The following is a 14,556-nucleotide window of genomic DNA, read 5'->3' as shown; positions in this document are numbered from 1 at the left end:
GCTTTTGGGTACATTTAATGTTTGTATTTTTGTATTACTTATGCACCATATTTGATTTAATATTTTTATAAAAAGTGTTTTAAAAAACTACATGATCGGTTTGTCACAAACTGATGACCCAAATCGGTCTTGTTTTGATACGAAGCATAAACAACAACAATAGCGGTGTTAATCATTTTTTCATCTCCTTCCGTTTGATACGTATTCCAGGCTGTTTCATCGCTCGTGATAGCAGATCAAGTTTCTTTCGATTATTCCATTCGAGTCGGAAAGCCTTATCATCTGTGTAGCAAAATGCTTCAGCCGAAAGTTTTAACGTCGGTTCTCAGCCAAGCCAACACAGGAGGGGTTGAAAATACGATGTAATGCGAAAAAGATCTTTCCCTGCATTGGTGCCGTAGTGATTCAAATCTATTCTTTCCATATCGCCTCAGATTACTTACGCACGAAGGAGCATTATTAGCATTTTCCGGATTTGGTGACCGAGATGCAACGGTAACGGCGGCAATCGCAAGCAATATTTGGTCCGTGTACGAAAAGAATGGCCGTAACGCGTTTCGGGAAGATCGGCTTCAGTACGTATTCCTTCAGTGTGAGAATGGTAACGTCGTCATCACGCAGGTTGCCAACCTTCTGCTCTGCCTGTACGCCCGGGACAACGTGGGACTCGGCATACTGAAGGAGAAGGCACAAGCGCTTGCAACGTATCTGGAGGGTCCACTGAAGGAGATCGCTACGTCATAGTGAAGGAGGATGGACGAGATATTGTTATTCCTATTTATTAGTGCTTAATACATTCGTTCACATATTGAAGATTTGCTTGTAAAAAAGTACGGAATGTGTTTTGTTGATGGAAAAGTTTGTTACCGCCGCTAGGGACTCTTTTTGTGCATAAGCTTTTATCTTTTCATTGTGCTCTTTTATCTCTTCCTTGCTGAAAACGGTTAACTGGCGCGTTTCGAAGCACAGCAAACACGTTTCCTTCCAAGTCCTGTTGAAGCCGCCCTGTAACAAACCAAAGTAATTGGTAGCCACAAATACCATGTCAAATTTCGCAGCAAACCGATCCAGCTCATGCATACGCAAAACGTCTTCGATGGAGAGGAAGTGAATTGTAAAATTATCGCAGCGTAGAAGAGGTTTGTCGTAGCGAGCTGCTTCAAACTGTTCCGTACGGGCATCGTGTCTGTTAAGATTTTTCCCCGTATCAAGCTGATGTGATCCAAACTGATGGATGTCCTTTGGATCGAAACTATATGGCTGGCGTTCCTGTATTTCGTACATTATTTGCAGCACATTTCTTTCCGTTACGTCGGTCGAGCGGAAGTCGTTCACTCCATGTTTCGATCGGGAAAGCCTTTCCTCGGCACACTTGTGACCGAATGCAATGTAAGGACCGGTCATATTGTCCCCTACAGATCCACGATGAAGAAAACCGTTCCCATTGCGCACTAATCCTACCGCGAATGTTTTGTTCGGATCGCTCTGTTCATACTCGGGGAAGGTGAAGGCAACGCCTGTTTCACGCCAGTGCTTGTACTCTTGAGGACAGATCTGTTTGGCTCCGTTTTCCCGCAACCTCATTTGCAGATCCCAATCAAACGCACCGTTACGATGGTCGTATCGCACTCCCAACTGTGCACGCTGTCTGTCTTCCCAGTAGCGGGCGATGTTGAACACGTGCTCGGGAGCGTTTGCCCAGAAGCGAAACACATTCTCCAGCTGATCGCGTTCCTTGTACCGCAAAGCTTCGTAATTAAAGATCGGCGCTTGTCGTTGAGCGTACTCTTGGTCCGTAATAATGTTTGTTAATTCCCGCGCTTTGCTGCTCAAGTATGCGCCACTGAACGGACGGATGAGATTATTTCCGTAGATGTCCATAAAAAGATGAGTTTTTCCCTTCAGCGACAGCAACGTGGGATCTTCGAAAGCGATCGTTAGCAGCACCATATGGCGTGCAAGCAATTCAATACATCCTTCCGCGAGGTACACGTTCACTTTCAGTTCCGGGTAAAGGAAAAGTTGAGAGGCGATCGCAAGAATATGGCGTGGATCACCACTGCCGAAGAGTAAAATATCCAGACATTCCGGCAGCGGTCCATCGGTGGGTAGGATTTTCTTGTATTCTTGAACGAAATTAAGAGCTTCACAGAATCCCCAAAACATCGTGATTCGGTACGAACTACTGACCAAAAATAACACTACAGACCTGCTGGGATGTGTCGCATGGAAAATAACAACCCGCACAACAGATTCTCTTGGTTACCACGTTTCCATAGTTACCATCGCAAGCTTTTGCCGTAGTTTCATTCTTATGAGCACACACTGTATCACTTTTTGCATAGTTTCTGGTAGAAAAAGTGTTTCAAATTAATATAGAAGTGTATATATTTTCATATCCGCTTGTAATAAAAAATAACGTTAATGTAAGATTCTGTTTCGATAAAGAATATTTTTTGCTACTCCTTCACATGTGATGCTAAAAAAATTTACCAATCATCTCTTCCGTTGCGTTATTCTTAAAACTATTCAAAAGCACTAGAAAGAAGATAGAAAAAACAAGTGCTGTAAAAAAAAGTGTTGGCAGTTTTCGTAGCACAGCTTTTTGCTTTTAACGGTGTATTGCGGGCCATTCGCGTCGAATTTTAACATGCCATTTTAAGTGGTCGCGTGCCAACACCACCGGCTCGATCGAACACCAGATTAGCCACCTCGAACGCTAGCTGAGTAGCATTTGCTCGTGTGTCGGCCTCAGCATACACCCGCACGATATCCTCCGTTCCGGATGGGCGCACGAATGAACGACCCTTCGGGAATTTCAAAACAATTTCATCGATCGAATCCTGCAGTCCATCCGGTGAAACCACCACTCGATCTGCATCCGTAACGGTAATTACGTTACGATCGGCGAGGTAAACCTTTTCCAGCACATTAGGCAAATCGGTATAGCTTGCCAGCCAGTCGTCTAGGTTCCAGCCCTTCGCATGCAGTACCGTTTCGACCAGCAGCATATCGGAGATAGCATCGCCGACGGTTTCATTCGTAAGGTCCACGATTTGCAGCAGTCTGGCTGCGGTTTTACGCTGTTCCTCGGTACGGGTTTCATCGGAACTCGCTGCCCGTATAGCTTGCTTCGCCTTATCGCTGTAGATGATAGTACCGTGTCCATTTGCCTCAAAGTATACACCAATGTCGTACTCGAGAGCTTTATGGTGCAAATGTTTGACGCCCGTCCGAGTGCAGCTTACAGGGATTTTCATACGATTAACGATGTAATCTGTAGAGGCCCCGTTAGCATAGGCTGTTTGCACCAAACCCATTTCCAGCTGTACGCCGCACTGCCCTATAAGATCCTTCAAATAGCCAGCCAGCAGTGTTGCTATCCGATCGCCGTCCAGCAGATGGAAAACTCCTTCATTATCGGTGAAATAATACACCACACGATCGGCATCACCATCCACTGAACAGCAGCGTCCACTAGCCAATGCTTCCGCGGGTAAACCCTCTGGAACGCGATGATTCGTTTTCACGAAGTCTGCACCGCATTTGAAGTTGATTTTGCCATTGCTGTTGAACACCTTCACGTTGAGCGCTCCATTTAGCTTCTTGATGAAACCGAGCATCTTTAGTGAACCCACACCGTTTGCTCCGTCGTAGTACAGCTGATTACGATAGTGAACCTGCTCGCAAGTCTCTCCACGAAGCGCTTTAAAAGCCGTAATCAGCTTGTTCATGTAGCCTTCTTCCGTCGGCAGCCCGTACGCATTTTGTGTGTTGGTACAGGTAATGAAATAGTGCAACATCGGTGTGGTTACGATACCAAACTCGGTGACCGTTCCTTTTAGTGCCAGTATACCGTTCACAACGGCACGCGAGAGTTGTGGGCTGTGGTATCGTGTATCCATACCGACAAACACCCTGGCCGGTTCGTTATTGTCGATGTGCTCATCGTCACAAATTTTCGCCACCTGCGTTTCCAATTCGCTATCGGCCACATTTACCAGATCGGTGGCTAGCTTTTCCCAGCGTTGTTCCAACATTTCACCGAGCGGATCGATCAGTTTCACCCCATTATCGTGTTCCGGATTGTGGGAAGCCGTTATCATGACACCGATCGCTTGGCTCGCTTTCGCCCGCGAACGAAGCGCTGCCAGCACACCCATGCGATACATTACGTAGTCCAGGTTATCAGCACTAGAGCAAGAAAGAGAGAAAGCGATATTAGCGCAAATATAGATACGCATTTTATGAGGGCGCTTATCTGCACAAGCTTTGCGTTTTTAGAAAGCATTCTATTGTATCCGGAAATGAATGTTCCGGACACGCTATGAGTGTAGCTCGCGCGAGAAAAACCCTTTCACTTTTTTGGGAGACACTACTTACTGCGATCGGAATCCAGCCGTTCCATACTGAATATCCTTCTGCGATTCCTTCTTCTGATGGTACTCCTTTGCGAAAGCAAACACGGAACGTAAGTTGACCGACATTATTATTAGGATATTCAGGTGTTGCTTTTACAAACGAGTCAGGCACAGCCAGCAGGTTGAAGTGGAAATATTACTTATACTCGTGACGACGTGCTCGCCGAAAGCGCAAAGCAATTTGTAATTTAGCGACCAAAACAGAACAGTGTTCAAACTCCTTCAACGTCTTCTTCTTCTTCTTCTTCTTTTGCGAAACAGGATATATCCTTCTATGTAGTGAGACCCTAGGGCTTTCTCCACATATTCAAAGGCTTACTGTTTCCTTTTTTTAGGCTTTCGACTGAATCTTGCGACTTTTATAATGTCATCTGCCTTGTTTGTTGGTTCGGTGTCTTGTTTTGCTTTTTTCCGCTTGCTGGCGAATGCATCTTGTTGACAGTGTAGTTCATGGAGATCTGTTTATAATTTATCCTTTGTTTCTTGTAATGGGGTTGTGTTTTTAAATTTCTATGTTCTGCTCTTTCATGAATTGTACTATTTTTTTAATGGTTTTGCCATCTTTCTCCTTCCAACTAAGCTTTAGTTTATCCCAGGATATGAATGGATTAGCATCACGTTGAGTTTTGTACTTTGTACAGTGGAAGACTTTGTGTCGACCTGTTTCTGGACAGTTGCACGTCTGGCAATTGCCATCTTCTACTATTCTCATTTTGTATAACCAATACTTTGATAAGTCATGTCCAGTCAGAATCTTATTCATGGTTTTTATCTCATTTGCGTTGAGTGGAATATTTTCATACCATGGGGTAGGATTGAATTCTTTTTGAAATTCTTCAAATTTTTTCCCTTTGTTGTTACATTCTACTGAGTACCATTCTTTAGTCTGTGCCAACATATTAGTTTTTATGATATTTGTTGTATCACTGATTCTGAGTTTGTTTTGTACTATGTTTGAGGATGATGTTCCTTTTTTCGCAAGTTCGTCAGCTTTCTCGTTTCCTTCTATGTTAATGTGTGCTGGCAACCATCTAATTTCTGCGTTAATTCTTTCGCTTGTGGCCAAAATGTCATATAGTGTTTCATCGATGTAGTTTTTTTGTTGTGCATTATTCAGGATGTGACATGCTGCCTGGCTGTCTGTAAATATTGTTGGGTTTCTGATTTTGTGCTCTTCAGCTATCTCTAATGCTTTTTGTATTGCTGTGATCTCTACCGATGTAATTGGTACAGAATTTTCTAATTTGTATTTAGATGCTATGTATTGATTTGATTTTTCATACTGTTTTATGAATATTCCTATTCCACAGCTATGTTCTATCCTACTCCCATCTGTGTATATGATAGGTTTAATTGTTGTTATCTTTTTGATTTCCTCTTCATATTTATGTTTGAGAATTATTTTGCCATGTGGCGTGTTTTTTGTTACTTTTTCTATTGATTCATATTCTATAGGAATTTTTTTACTTATTGTGTTTACTTTTATGTTCACCATTTTTTCAAATATCTCCTTATTTTCAGTGTATATTTTTTCAATGTAAGTTTTTTTCTTGTCTGTAATGTTACCACTATTGATCTGTATTTGTTCACGATGTATTTTAGAATACGCAATCGTTTTAATCGTTTCTTTTGTAGCTAAGTATTTACATCTAATGTGTATTGGAATTTCTGCTGCTATGGTCATTAATGAATTTGTTGGAGTTGTTTTACTGCAGCCTGTAATTTTCCTCAGGGATTGATTTGCTATTGTTTGTAATGATTTTCTTAGAGTTTTGTTTGCATTTCCAGTGTATGATGCTCCTTGTTCTAGAATTCCTCTAACTATAGACCTATGTATTGTTATGGTTTTTCTTGGACTTAGTTTATTGTTTCTATTGCATATGCGTCTAATTATGTTTAGTCTCATCCTTGCTTTGTTTTTCAGACTTTCAATTTGTTTTTTGAATTTGAGGTTTCCCTCAATCCATGTTCCTAAATATTTAAAGTTTGTTACTCTTTCAATGTCAGAATTATTCATTCTGAGTGTTATAGGATGTATATTTTTTCCAAATACCATGTATTTTGTTTTCTCTATATTCATCGGAAGTTGTAATTTATCTACTTCCGTTTTGACACTGTTTAGTGCTCTTTGTAATTTGGTTTGTAGTTCTTGGGCTGTTTTTGCTTGTTGTATAATGATAAAATCATCTGCATATTGTATTATGTGAGGTTTAACTTGATTATTAAGGTCATGAATTTGTTTTGTGTAAATATTAAATAATGTTGGGGACAGTACATCTCCTTGAGGTAATCCGTCGGATACTAATTTTTTAATGTTTGTATTTTCTGATTTAATTTCAACTGTGCGGTTGTTCAGAAATTCTGCTATCCATCGAATGATGTCTAGTGATATCTCATTTTCTTTTAATGTTTTAATCAGTATTTCTGTTTTTACATTATTGTATGCACTGTCTAGGTCTACAAATATGACCCCCGTTAGTTTTTTGTTCCTTTTGTTACTATTGATTTTGTTCGTTAAATAGTTTATACACTGATTTATGGAATGGTTTGCTCGGAACCCTAATGATGAGTTTGGAATAATTTCCTTAACAGCACACTGTTTTTGCAATTTTTTAAGCACTGCCATATTTATCATTTTAGTGCGTGTTGGAAGTAGTGCTATAGGTCTATAATTTTTGATTATTTTTGGATCTTTTCCCGGTTTTAATATTGCTATCACTTTTATCTTTTTATATTGCTTTTTGATTTTGCCTGTTTTCCACATATTGTTTGCCTCTTTTATAAGAAGTTGTATGGTGTCTTTGTTAAGATTTTTTAGTATATCATAAGATATGTTGTCCTCACCTGGAGCTGTGCTTTTCTTTTTCTTTAGTAATTCATGCCAATTTTTCTCATTTAGAATATCTTCTGGAGTCGGTATGTTTTTATATCTGTTTTGGTTACCTTTAGTGTTTTTTGGGAAATTGTTTTTTAAGAATTCTTTTGCAGCTTGTATGTTTGTTTCGATAAGGTTTTCCTTTTTTTTGTTGATATCTTTTCCTTCTAATCTATTCACGAATTGCCATAATTCGGTTGTACTGGTGTTTTTGTCTATTTGTTCTAATTTTTCTTCATATCTTCTTATTTTATTTGATCTTTTTTGGAACCTGAATTTAGCCAATGCTTTTTTGTATGCTATTTCATTATTGATGTTTCTATCTCCATTGAAAATTTTTCTTTTATTATTTTTTTCCTTCCATGCCTTTTCTGTGGCAATATTCCACCATATTCGGGGAAATTTTTTTGTTACTTTTGTGTGTTTCTTAATGGTTTTGTTGATTTTTCTGCAAATATCACCAGTTGTCGTGTTGTGAAATATATTCATGTTTTTTAGATCTGTAAATACTTTGTATTTGTTTACGTATTTTTTTCCTCTTGTATGGGGTCTTTCTTGAAAGTGGGTTATAATCGTTTTGTGGTTTGAGGCTCCCATGTGGTGATGTAGAACTTCTCTATCGCATTTCTCCATAATATCTTCTGACACAATGGTGAGGTCTATTGCTGTACACCTTTTGGTTTTGTCTGTTGGTATGAATGTAGTTTCTTTTTTATGTAATATTGTAAATTGACTGTCTTCTATTTCTTCGATTAAAATATGTCCTTTTTTATCATTATATGGGTTTCCCCACGCCGTGTGATGGCAGTTCAGGTCTGCTGTTATTATAACCTTTTTTATGATATTAGGTTCGTATAGTATTTTTCCTATTATTGTTTTGAATTTTTTTGGGTCTGTGCTAGGAGCTGCATATATTGCTATAATCTTTATGTTGTTTTTAATCAAGTTGATTTCGGTGATCTGAACATCGTCATCATACGGGATATTTGTGCCTGTTTGGAACATAATGTCCTTTCTTATGTAGATTGCGGTGCCACCATAACCGTCTTCTCTGTTATTTGTAATTAAATTGTAGTTTGGTATATTGACCTTTTTTTGTGTTTCATGGTCTAACCATGTTTCCATGATGCAAGCTACCGTTATATTTTGGGCTTGCAACATTCTTCCTAACTCATCTTTGTTTTTGTTTAGACTTGTTATGTTGGTTTGTAGGATAGTAATTTTTTCCGACATTTTATTTTTATTTATTTATTTATTTTTTTTATTTTTTATTTTTTTTTTATTTTCTGTATTATTTACTGTTAACCTTAATTCTGATTGTTTTTCTGACTTTTGGTTTTTTTTGATTGCGTGTTTTGTTTAACAGTCTCGTTTTTTTCGTTATCCGATGAAGTGTTCCCACCATCCGATACTAATCTTTTACCCGTGGAATTTGATTTTTCATAATCCATTCTCTGGATTTTTGCTAGAGAACTTTTAGGTGCCTCCATTTTATCGTTACGTGAAGTTGTGTCTGTTTGAGGCTGACTAGCCGGTTCGACACTAGTTTGTGTCTGTTTTTTTGTGATCGACTGTGAATTGGCGTCGCCTCGAGTGACTTCCGAGAACAAACGGCTGTTCACACTTGTCTTGTTGCTTTTGTTTTTCCTGTTTTGTGTACAGGACACTCCATAATGGAATTGCTGGTCGCAATATGCGCAAGTTGCCATCTGGCCTCTATAACTTATCTTTACCCGCTCTCCCTTTATCGAGACAAAGGACGGTATTGGTGTATCGATCATCATGGTCGCCGATCGATTACCGTCCTTTATTCCCGCGAATAGCGAGGGGCTTTCCCAGTAAAGGTCTTTTACTTCAAGTACTTTGCCGTATTTGGCTAAATGTAAAGCAATTTCAGCATTGGAGACGTTGGACGAACAATCCATAATCTTAACGATTTTTGAACTGTCGTCCATACGAATTGGAATAAAATATTCCTTTTCGTTGCACATGACACTGTGCTTGTTGTCGTGGAGTTCCACGAATTGTCGTGCTTCGCACGCCATTTTGAATTCTATAACCGCCGTCATGGCGGAATTCAAAAGCTGAACTTTTACCAGCTTTGCCGGTTCTAGTTTCAGCTTTTCAGCCAGGAACTGCATCACTTCACCTTTAGTAGGTTTTTTTGGGACTTGGGAAAAGTCTACCCTAAGGGTAGCACACAGTTTTGACTCCATATTCGGTTGATTGAAAAACTTTGTATCGCACTTTTTTAACGTGTTGTCACTATGACGCTTAACACCGAACTGCTCCTTCAACGTCAGCAGCAAAAGTGGGTGACAGTGGGCGGTAGGCAAAAAGAAAACAACTCCCTCGTTTGACAGCCGTCAGCTGTTTCCCTTCAGCTGTTTGTTTGAAATTATTGTTATGAATAGCAGAAATATGAATCATTACTCTACGGAGCGTACATTTGTGAGTGCTATTTGTAATTATTTGGCTGAAAGGAAAGCTTATATAATTTATACACATTTGCAACAAGTAAATCACGAAAGATAACTATATACTTTATCAACAATGCACGCTGAGAAAAGGATAATTATTAAAGATACAACCTGAATCATTGCGTATTGAACGTATGAAACGTATTGAAACATAAAACTATTCTTACTTTTTTGTGTTCTTTGGTTTAGGACTTTATTACTAACTCACAATTATAATAATAAAGATTAAATCGCGCTTACCCGTCCGGTCGGTCAACGATCTTTGATCTCCATCCTGATTTGTGCCGCGTTCTTACTACACAATGAAAGTGTGTAAATGTCATTGAGAGTGATAGCGTTACAACACAGGGTGGTTGCCAACACTTTTCATACTTCTTTTTATACCTACTACTTTTAGTAGCTTTAGTATAGTTAGTCGTCAGGATCGGATGATTCCTCGTTATACACTTGAGCAAGTAATTGAAAATAGGTAGGAAGATATTGCAGCTGGACCTCACTCTCATCGGAGTATGTTGTGAGACTGGATAGTGATTGATAACTAATCTCTTCATCTCCTTCGTAAGCATAACAACGTAAGTCGTCGATCGGATAGACGTAAGTATCATTTTCGCACTGATATAATTTGTTTGCGAGAAGCATGTCAACATCTTGAAAATGGATGTACTGTGTTTCACAGGGAAAAGGCTTAACAAGCATGTCGAGGTTGTAGATACAATCACATTCTCCTCCACCCTCCTCCTCGTATTCAATAACCGTGCCGGATAAACAGTTAATTTCCTTATCGTACCACGCATCCTCATGCTTCTTCTGAGTTATTATCACAACTAGCAGTATCATCAAAAACGCGATGCACAAGATGATTGCGAGCAGCAAGTATGAACTGATGTCAAATAACTGCGCGGATGCCAGAATCCTGTGATATCCCTGATCGGCATTTTTCGACAGGCTCGGCAGTCCAAGATCGAACGTGCGTTCGTTGATGGTGAGGTTTCTTAAACAGCCGCTGAAACCTTTGTCCTGTGGTACGTACGTCCAGTTGAACAATGATCCGATATAAGTCAGATTGACGGATGCACCTCCTAGCTGAAGCGGAGCGTTTACGTTCAAGAAACGGTTTGGTCCTTTCGGTGCATCCAGACTCATGCACGTGGACAACTTGCAGTTGTCCACAATCATCTCGATCGTTTGAGGCTGCAGTACAATTTCTACGGTGAATGGTTTGCCCTGGGGGAACCGATGGCGATGTTCGATCCGGATAGTACCGCTGCCATAATCGAGCAGTAATACTGGAAATCCTTTGACGAGTTCTAATGCCAGGAAATCTTGCACAGGCAGACCAGAATTATAGTTAAGCGGTCCAATGTACATCACCAAGCCATCTTCCAGGTGCGGTGACAGCTCTAGACTTATTCGCGTCATGTTACAGGGACTGATCGGTGGATAAAGAGCATACCCACTACCATAGAAACAGATGCCAAGCATCTCGCAACGAGGACCTTCGAAGCCTGCTAGACAGGAACACTGATCGTTTACCAGGAAGCCTCCGTTTAGACATGTCAGCGATGGGGGAGGAACCTCGCATACGCACTCCGCCTGTACGAAGGCATTCACACCCACAAATGAACTGGTGTTAGTGTAAACTGCGATCGGGACGTTCGATTTGTAGAGTGTATTCTTGCACGATAGTTCACAGTTGCGACCCTCTTCGATGCACTCGTCGATTCCCACCATTAACACCGACAGCCCTACATCCTCTTCCAGCTGTCGAAGTCGATAGCCGAGCATTCCGTTGAGTCGCTCAGGTGCATAATAAGGACTACCATGGGCTGAAAACCGTACATCCAAGAATGTTCCGTTGGCATTGTCGCGCTTTAGGACAGTGAACACATCCACATTCTCGCGACTCACGTTGAGAGTGTTCGCAATGCTCGCTTGCAGTCGATCTTTCGGCGTAGTGAGTTGGCCTGGTGTACGCGACACGAACTCCTCCGCCGTTACGTTATAGAAACGGATCGATCCACTCTTATCGACTGCTTCCTCGGGGATCTCTTTCACTGTTACTATTACTTTAGCCGTGACGTTGTGGCGCGGAAAGTAGCTCGACTGTTCAATCACATGGAAGTTTAGCTCATACTCTCCACCACGTGTACCTTGTAGCATTGTGATCATGCCTGTGTCCCGATTTAGATCGAAGAAGTCGACCGACTGACGACGAGTAGCATCGTCCCACTGGAACGTTTTGTCCGGTAGATCCCAGTCGTCCGGGTCGTCCACGTATACTCGACCAACCTCCGTATTGGGAGATTCGCCCTTGTAGTTGTAAACGAAGATACGACTTTCACCCGGCCTCATCTCGTTGTCATTTTCATCGCCAATCACTAGCTGCAGTATACTGACGTCGCTCATCGGTTCTTCGCCAGAGTCGCTGATTCTGATCGGTACCCGATACTCTTTCTGCTCCTCTCGATCAAATTCTACCAGCGCATACAGTTCGTCTCCTTGCACTTGGAAACGTTCTTTGATCTCGTATGGCGCGTTTGGATCAATGCTGTAATGGAACGGTGGACCATTTTGTGCCTCGTCTACGTCTTCTGCCGTCAACCTCACTATCATTCCAGGGGAGCGATTCTCTCCCCACACAACTGGCATTGCATTCGATAGATATGGTGCGTTGTCGTTGATATCTTCCAGAAAAATGTTCACAGTAGCCGGCGTTTTCTTTCCTGCGCCATCTTCATCCGTTGCGGTGATAATAAATTGCCAGCTCTTAAAGCCTTGCGGAGGATCACGGTCAAGCGCCTTTCTTAGCCGCAAACATCCGGTGTCATCGATCTCCAGCAAGTCCTCCTGTTCCTTTACAAACGAAAATCGAATGTGTTGCGGTTCGTCTCGATTCTCGATGTCCGGATCAAATGCCTGTATGGTCATGATGCAGCCAGGAGGAAATGTTTCTTCTTGGATTGTCACATTGCGGAGATCAATGAAGCGTGGAGGATTATCGTTAACATTTTCGATTTTGATAGAGACAGTTGCGTTGTCCTGGAAAATACCATCGTCCGCTTGCACTATCAGCTGGTAGCTACGGATTGTCTCATAGTCCAAGTGGCTGTTTACTGAGATGCGACCTGTATTTTCATCTATCTTGAACGCATCGCCCACATTACCTTCGATAATGCTGTAGGTAATTAGCGAGGCCGTGTCTTGATCTATAGCAGTCACTTCAATCACTACCGTGTTAATGTTCTCATCCTCCGGTACATTTTCTGCCACAAAATGATCTTTTACAAATTTCGGTTGATGATCGTTCTTATCCGAAATCTTAATAATAAAAAGCTGTGAGATACTGTTCGGTTGGCCATTTCTGTATAGAGCCGATGGGGAGTTGTCTTCGGCGATGATATTTAAAAGATAAGAATCGGTTGCTTCTCGGTCAAACTTCACCAGTGAGGTAATATTCCCTGTTTGGTTGTCGATGTGGAACAAGTGCTGATTTTCGTCGTCGAACCGGTACGATACGATGTTGTTGGCAGAGGTTCCATCGAGATCATATGCACGTACCTTCATCACAGCAGTACCGGGTGGTTCGTCTTCGGGGATCGTACCCGATGTAACCTCCGTGAATACCGGGATAATATCGTTCTCATCCAACACCTTGATCTTAAGCACAGCTTCTGCGACCAGATCATGCGAATTCTTCACGCTCACTGTCAGAGTATATTCCGTCACAGTTTCATAATCCAACGTCTTTCCTAGCTTGATTGAGGCAGTATTATTGACCTGTTCCAGTAGGAATGTGTTTTTCGAATTCGTTTGCTCGACACGACCTTGAATCAGTTCAAAAATAACGTCGGGTTTCTCGGGTACGTTCGATTTAGCGTCGAACTCTGCCAACGACTTAGAGTAGTCTTTGAACGTTTCGTTCAATGCAATGACTTCATCTGGGTACATTGTGAAGTGAGGTGGTAGTTGATTCGTACCTATAACACGTATCCTCACATCAACTTCTGCATCGTGCACAGTGTCGCCGTGAGGGATTATATTGCAGGCTCTCACACGGATTGAGTAGTATTCACCAGGACTACGATCAATTAGCTTAGTTAATGTGAGCACACCATTATTCTCGTTGATATTGAAAAAATCGCTGTCTGGAAGCGCCGGTATGATTTCGTATTTGATGATACTGTTATCTACATCGTCCAGGTCCATTGCTGAGATAGTGGCCACTCGCCCATTTATCTTCAAATCTTTCCTCATGGATTCTTCATAGTTCACCTTATCAAATACCGGTGGATTGTCGTCGATGTCCAGAATTTTTAACTTAAATGTACATATATCATCTAGACGAGGTTGTCCGTTGTCTGTGGCACGCACGGTGATGTAGATCTCTTTCTCGTGAATTGGCTCATCGCGATCGAAGATGTGACCCGTGGTGATCTCGCCCGTACTGTTGTTAATTCGTAAACGGACATGCTCATCAGGTGTGGTCAAGAAGCTGTACTCGATGGTTTGTCCAGGGTCTGGATCAGTGGCTGATACGCGCAATACCGGCGTACCAATGGGCTGTTCTTCCTCCAGCGTTGGTGTATAGCTGTCGCACTCCAGAAATTTTGGTTTGCGATTGTTTGACATGTGTTGCCGAGTTGCATGCTCAATGGTTGTACTACTTTTTATATTATTTGGTTTCACATTGTCTTCAGGTGATGCATTACTGTGGTTTCGTGAAATTAACACGAGCAAAATAAATATCCTCATTGATCGATGCATCATGACCGTCATCTCG

The 14,556-nt window shown here is 41.4% G+C and overlaps 4 protein-coding genes across 4 annotated transcripts; 1 reads left to right on the top strand and 3 right to left on the bottom strand.

Moving 5' to 3' along the window:
* The first annotated feature begins 198 nt into the window (after positions 1 to 198).
* On the top strand, positions 199 to 1,568 carry LOC128300495 (ragulator complex protein LAMTOR2 homolog). The gene is made up of 2 exons (XM_053036571.1): positions 199 to 362; positions 435 to 1,568. The coding sequence occupies exons 1-2, from the start codon at positions 295 to 297 to the stop codon at positions 742 to 744; spliced, it is 378 nt and encodes a 125-aa protein (XP_052892531.1). The 5' UTR covers positions 199 to 294; the 3' UTR covers positions 745 to 1,568.
* On the bottom strand, positions 802 to 2,166 carry LOC128302966 (dynein axonemal assembly factor 3 homolog). Its single transcript, XM_053039817.1, has one exon. It carries the CDS (start codon positions 2,164 to 2,166, stop codon positions 802 to 804), a length of 1,365 nt encoding a protein of 454 aa, XP_052895777.1.
* A 238-nt stretch (positions 2,167 to 2,404) lies between these two features.
* On the bottom strand, positions 2,405 to 4,575 carry LOC128300494 (phosphoacetylglucosamine mutase). Its single transcript, XM_053036570.1, has 2 exons — positions 4,384 to 4,575; positions 2,405 to 4,194 (listed from the first exon to the last, which is right to left on the bottom strand). Exons 1-2 carry the CDS (start codon positions 4,485 to 4,487, stop codon positions 2,646 to 2,648), a joined length of 1,653 nt encoding a protein of 550 aa, XP_052892530.1. The 5' UTR covers positions 4,488 to 4,575; the 3' UTR covers positions 2,405 to 2,645.
* Positions 4,576 to 10,187: 5,612 nt separating this feature from the next.
* Positions 10,188 to 14,552, bottom strand: LOC128304411 (DE-cadherin-like). Its single transcript, XM_053041599.1, has one exon. The coding sequence runs from the start codon at positions 14,550 to 14,552 to the stop codon at positions 10,188 to 10,190; it is 4,365 nt and encodes a 1,454-aa protein (XP_052897559.1).
* Positions 14,553 to 14,556: the final 4 nt, after the last annotated feature.

This window comes from Anopheles moucheti, chromosome 3 (genome assembly GCF_943734755.1).
Source record: "Anopheles moucheti chromosome 3, idAnoMoucSN_F20_07, whole genome shotgun sequence".
Taxonomy (NCBI): Eukaryota; Metazoa; Arthropoda; class Insecta; order Diptera; family Culicidae; genus Anopheles; species Anopheles moucheti.
Note: the sequence above shows the minus strand (reverse complement) of the source record. Positions and strands in the feature narration are given on the sequence as shown.

Bases quoted from the DNA above. Each gene is read 5' to 3' on its own strand.
- LOC128300495 (XM_053036571.1), top strand. From the start codon at position 295: ATGCTTCAGCCGAAAGTTTTAACGTCGGTTCTCAGCCAAGCCAACACA. The intron at 363-434 runs GTAATGCGAAAA...ATATCGCCTCAG, and splicing joins GGAGGGGTTGAAAATACGAT to ATTACTTACGCACGAAGGAG.
- LOC128302966 (XM_053039817.1), bottom strand. From the start codon at position 2,166: ATGTTTTGGGGATTCTGTGAAGCTCTTAATTTCGTTCAAGAATACAAG.
- LOC128300494 (XM_053036570.1), bottom strand. From the start codon at position 4,487: ATGTCGGTCAACTTACGTTCCGTGTTTGCTTTCGCAAAGGAGTACCAT. The intron at 4,195-4,383 runs GTAAGTAGTGTC...TTCTTGCTCTAG, and splicing joins ACGGCTGGATTCCGATCGCA to TGCTGATAACCTGGACTACG.
- LOC128304411 (XM_053041599.1), bottom strand. From the start codon at position 14,552: ATGACGGTCATGATGCATCGATCAATGAGGATATTTATTTTGCTCGTG.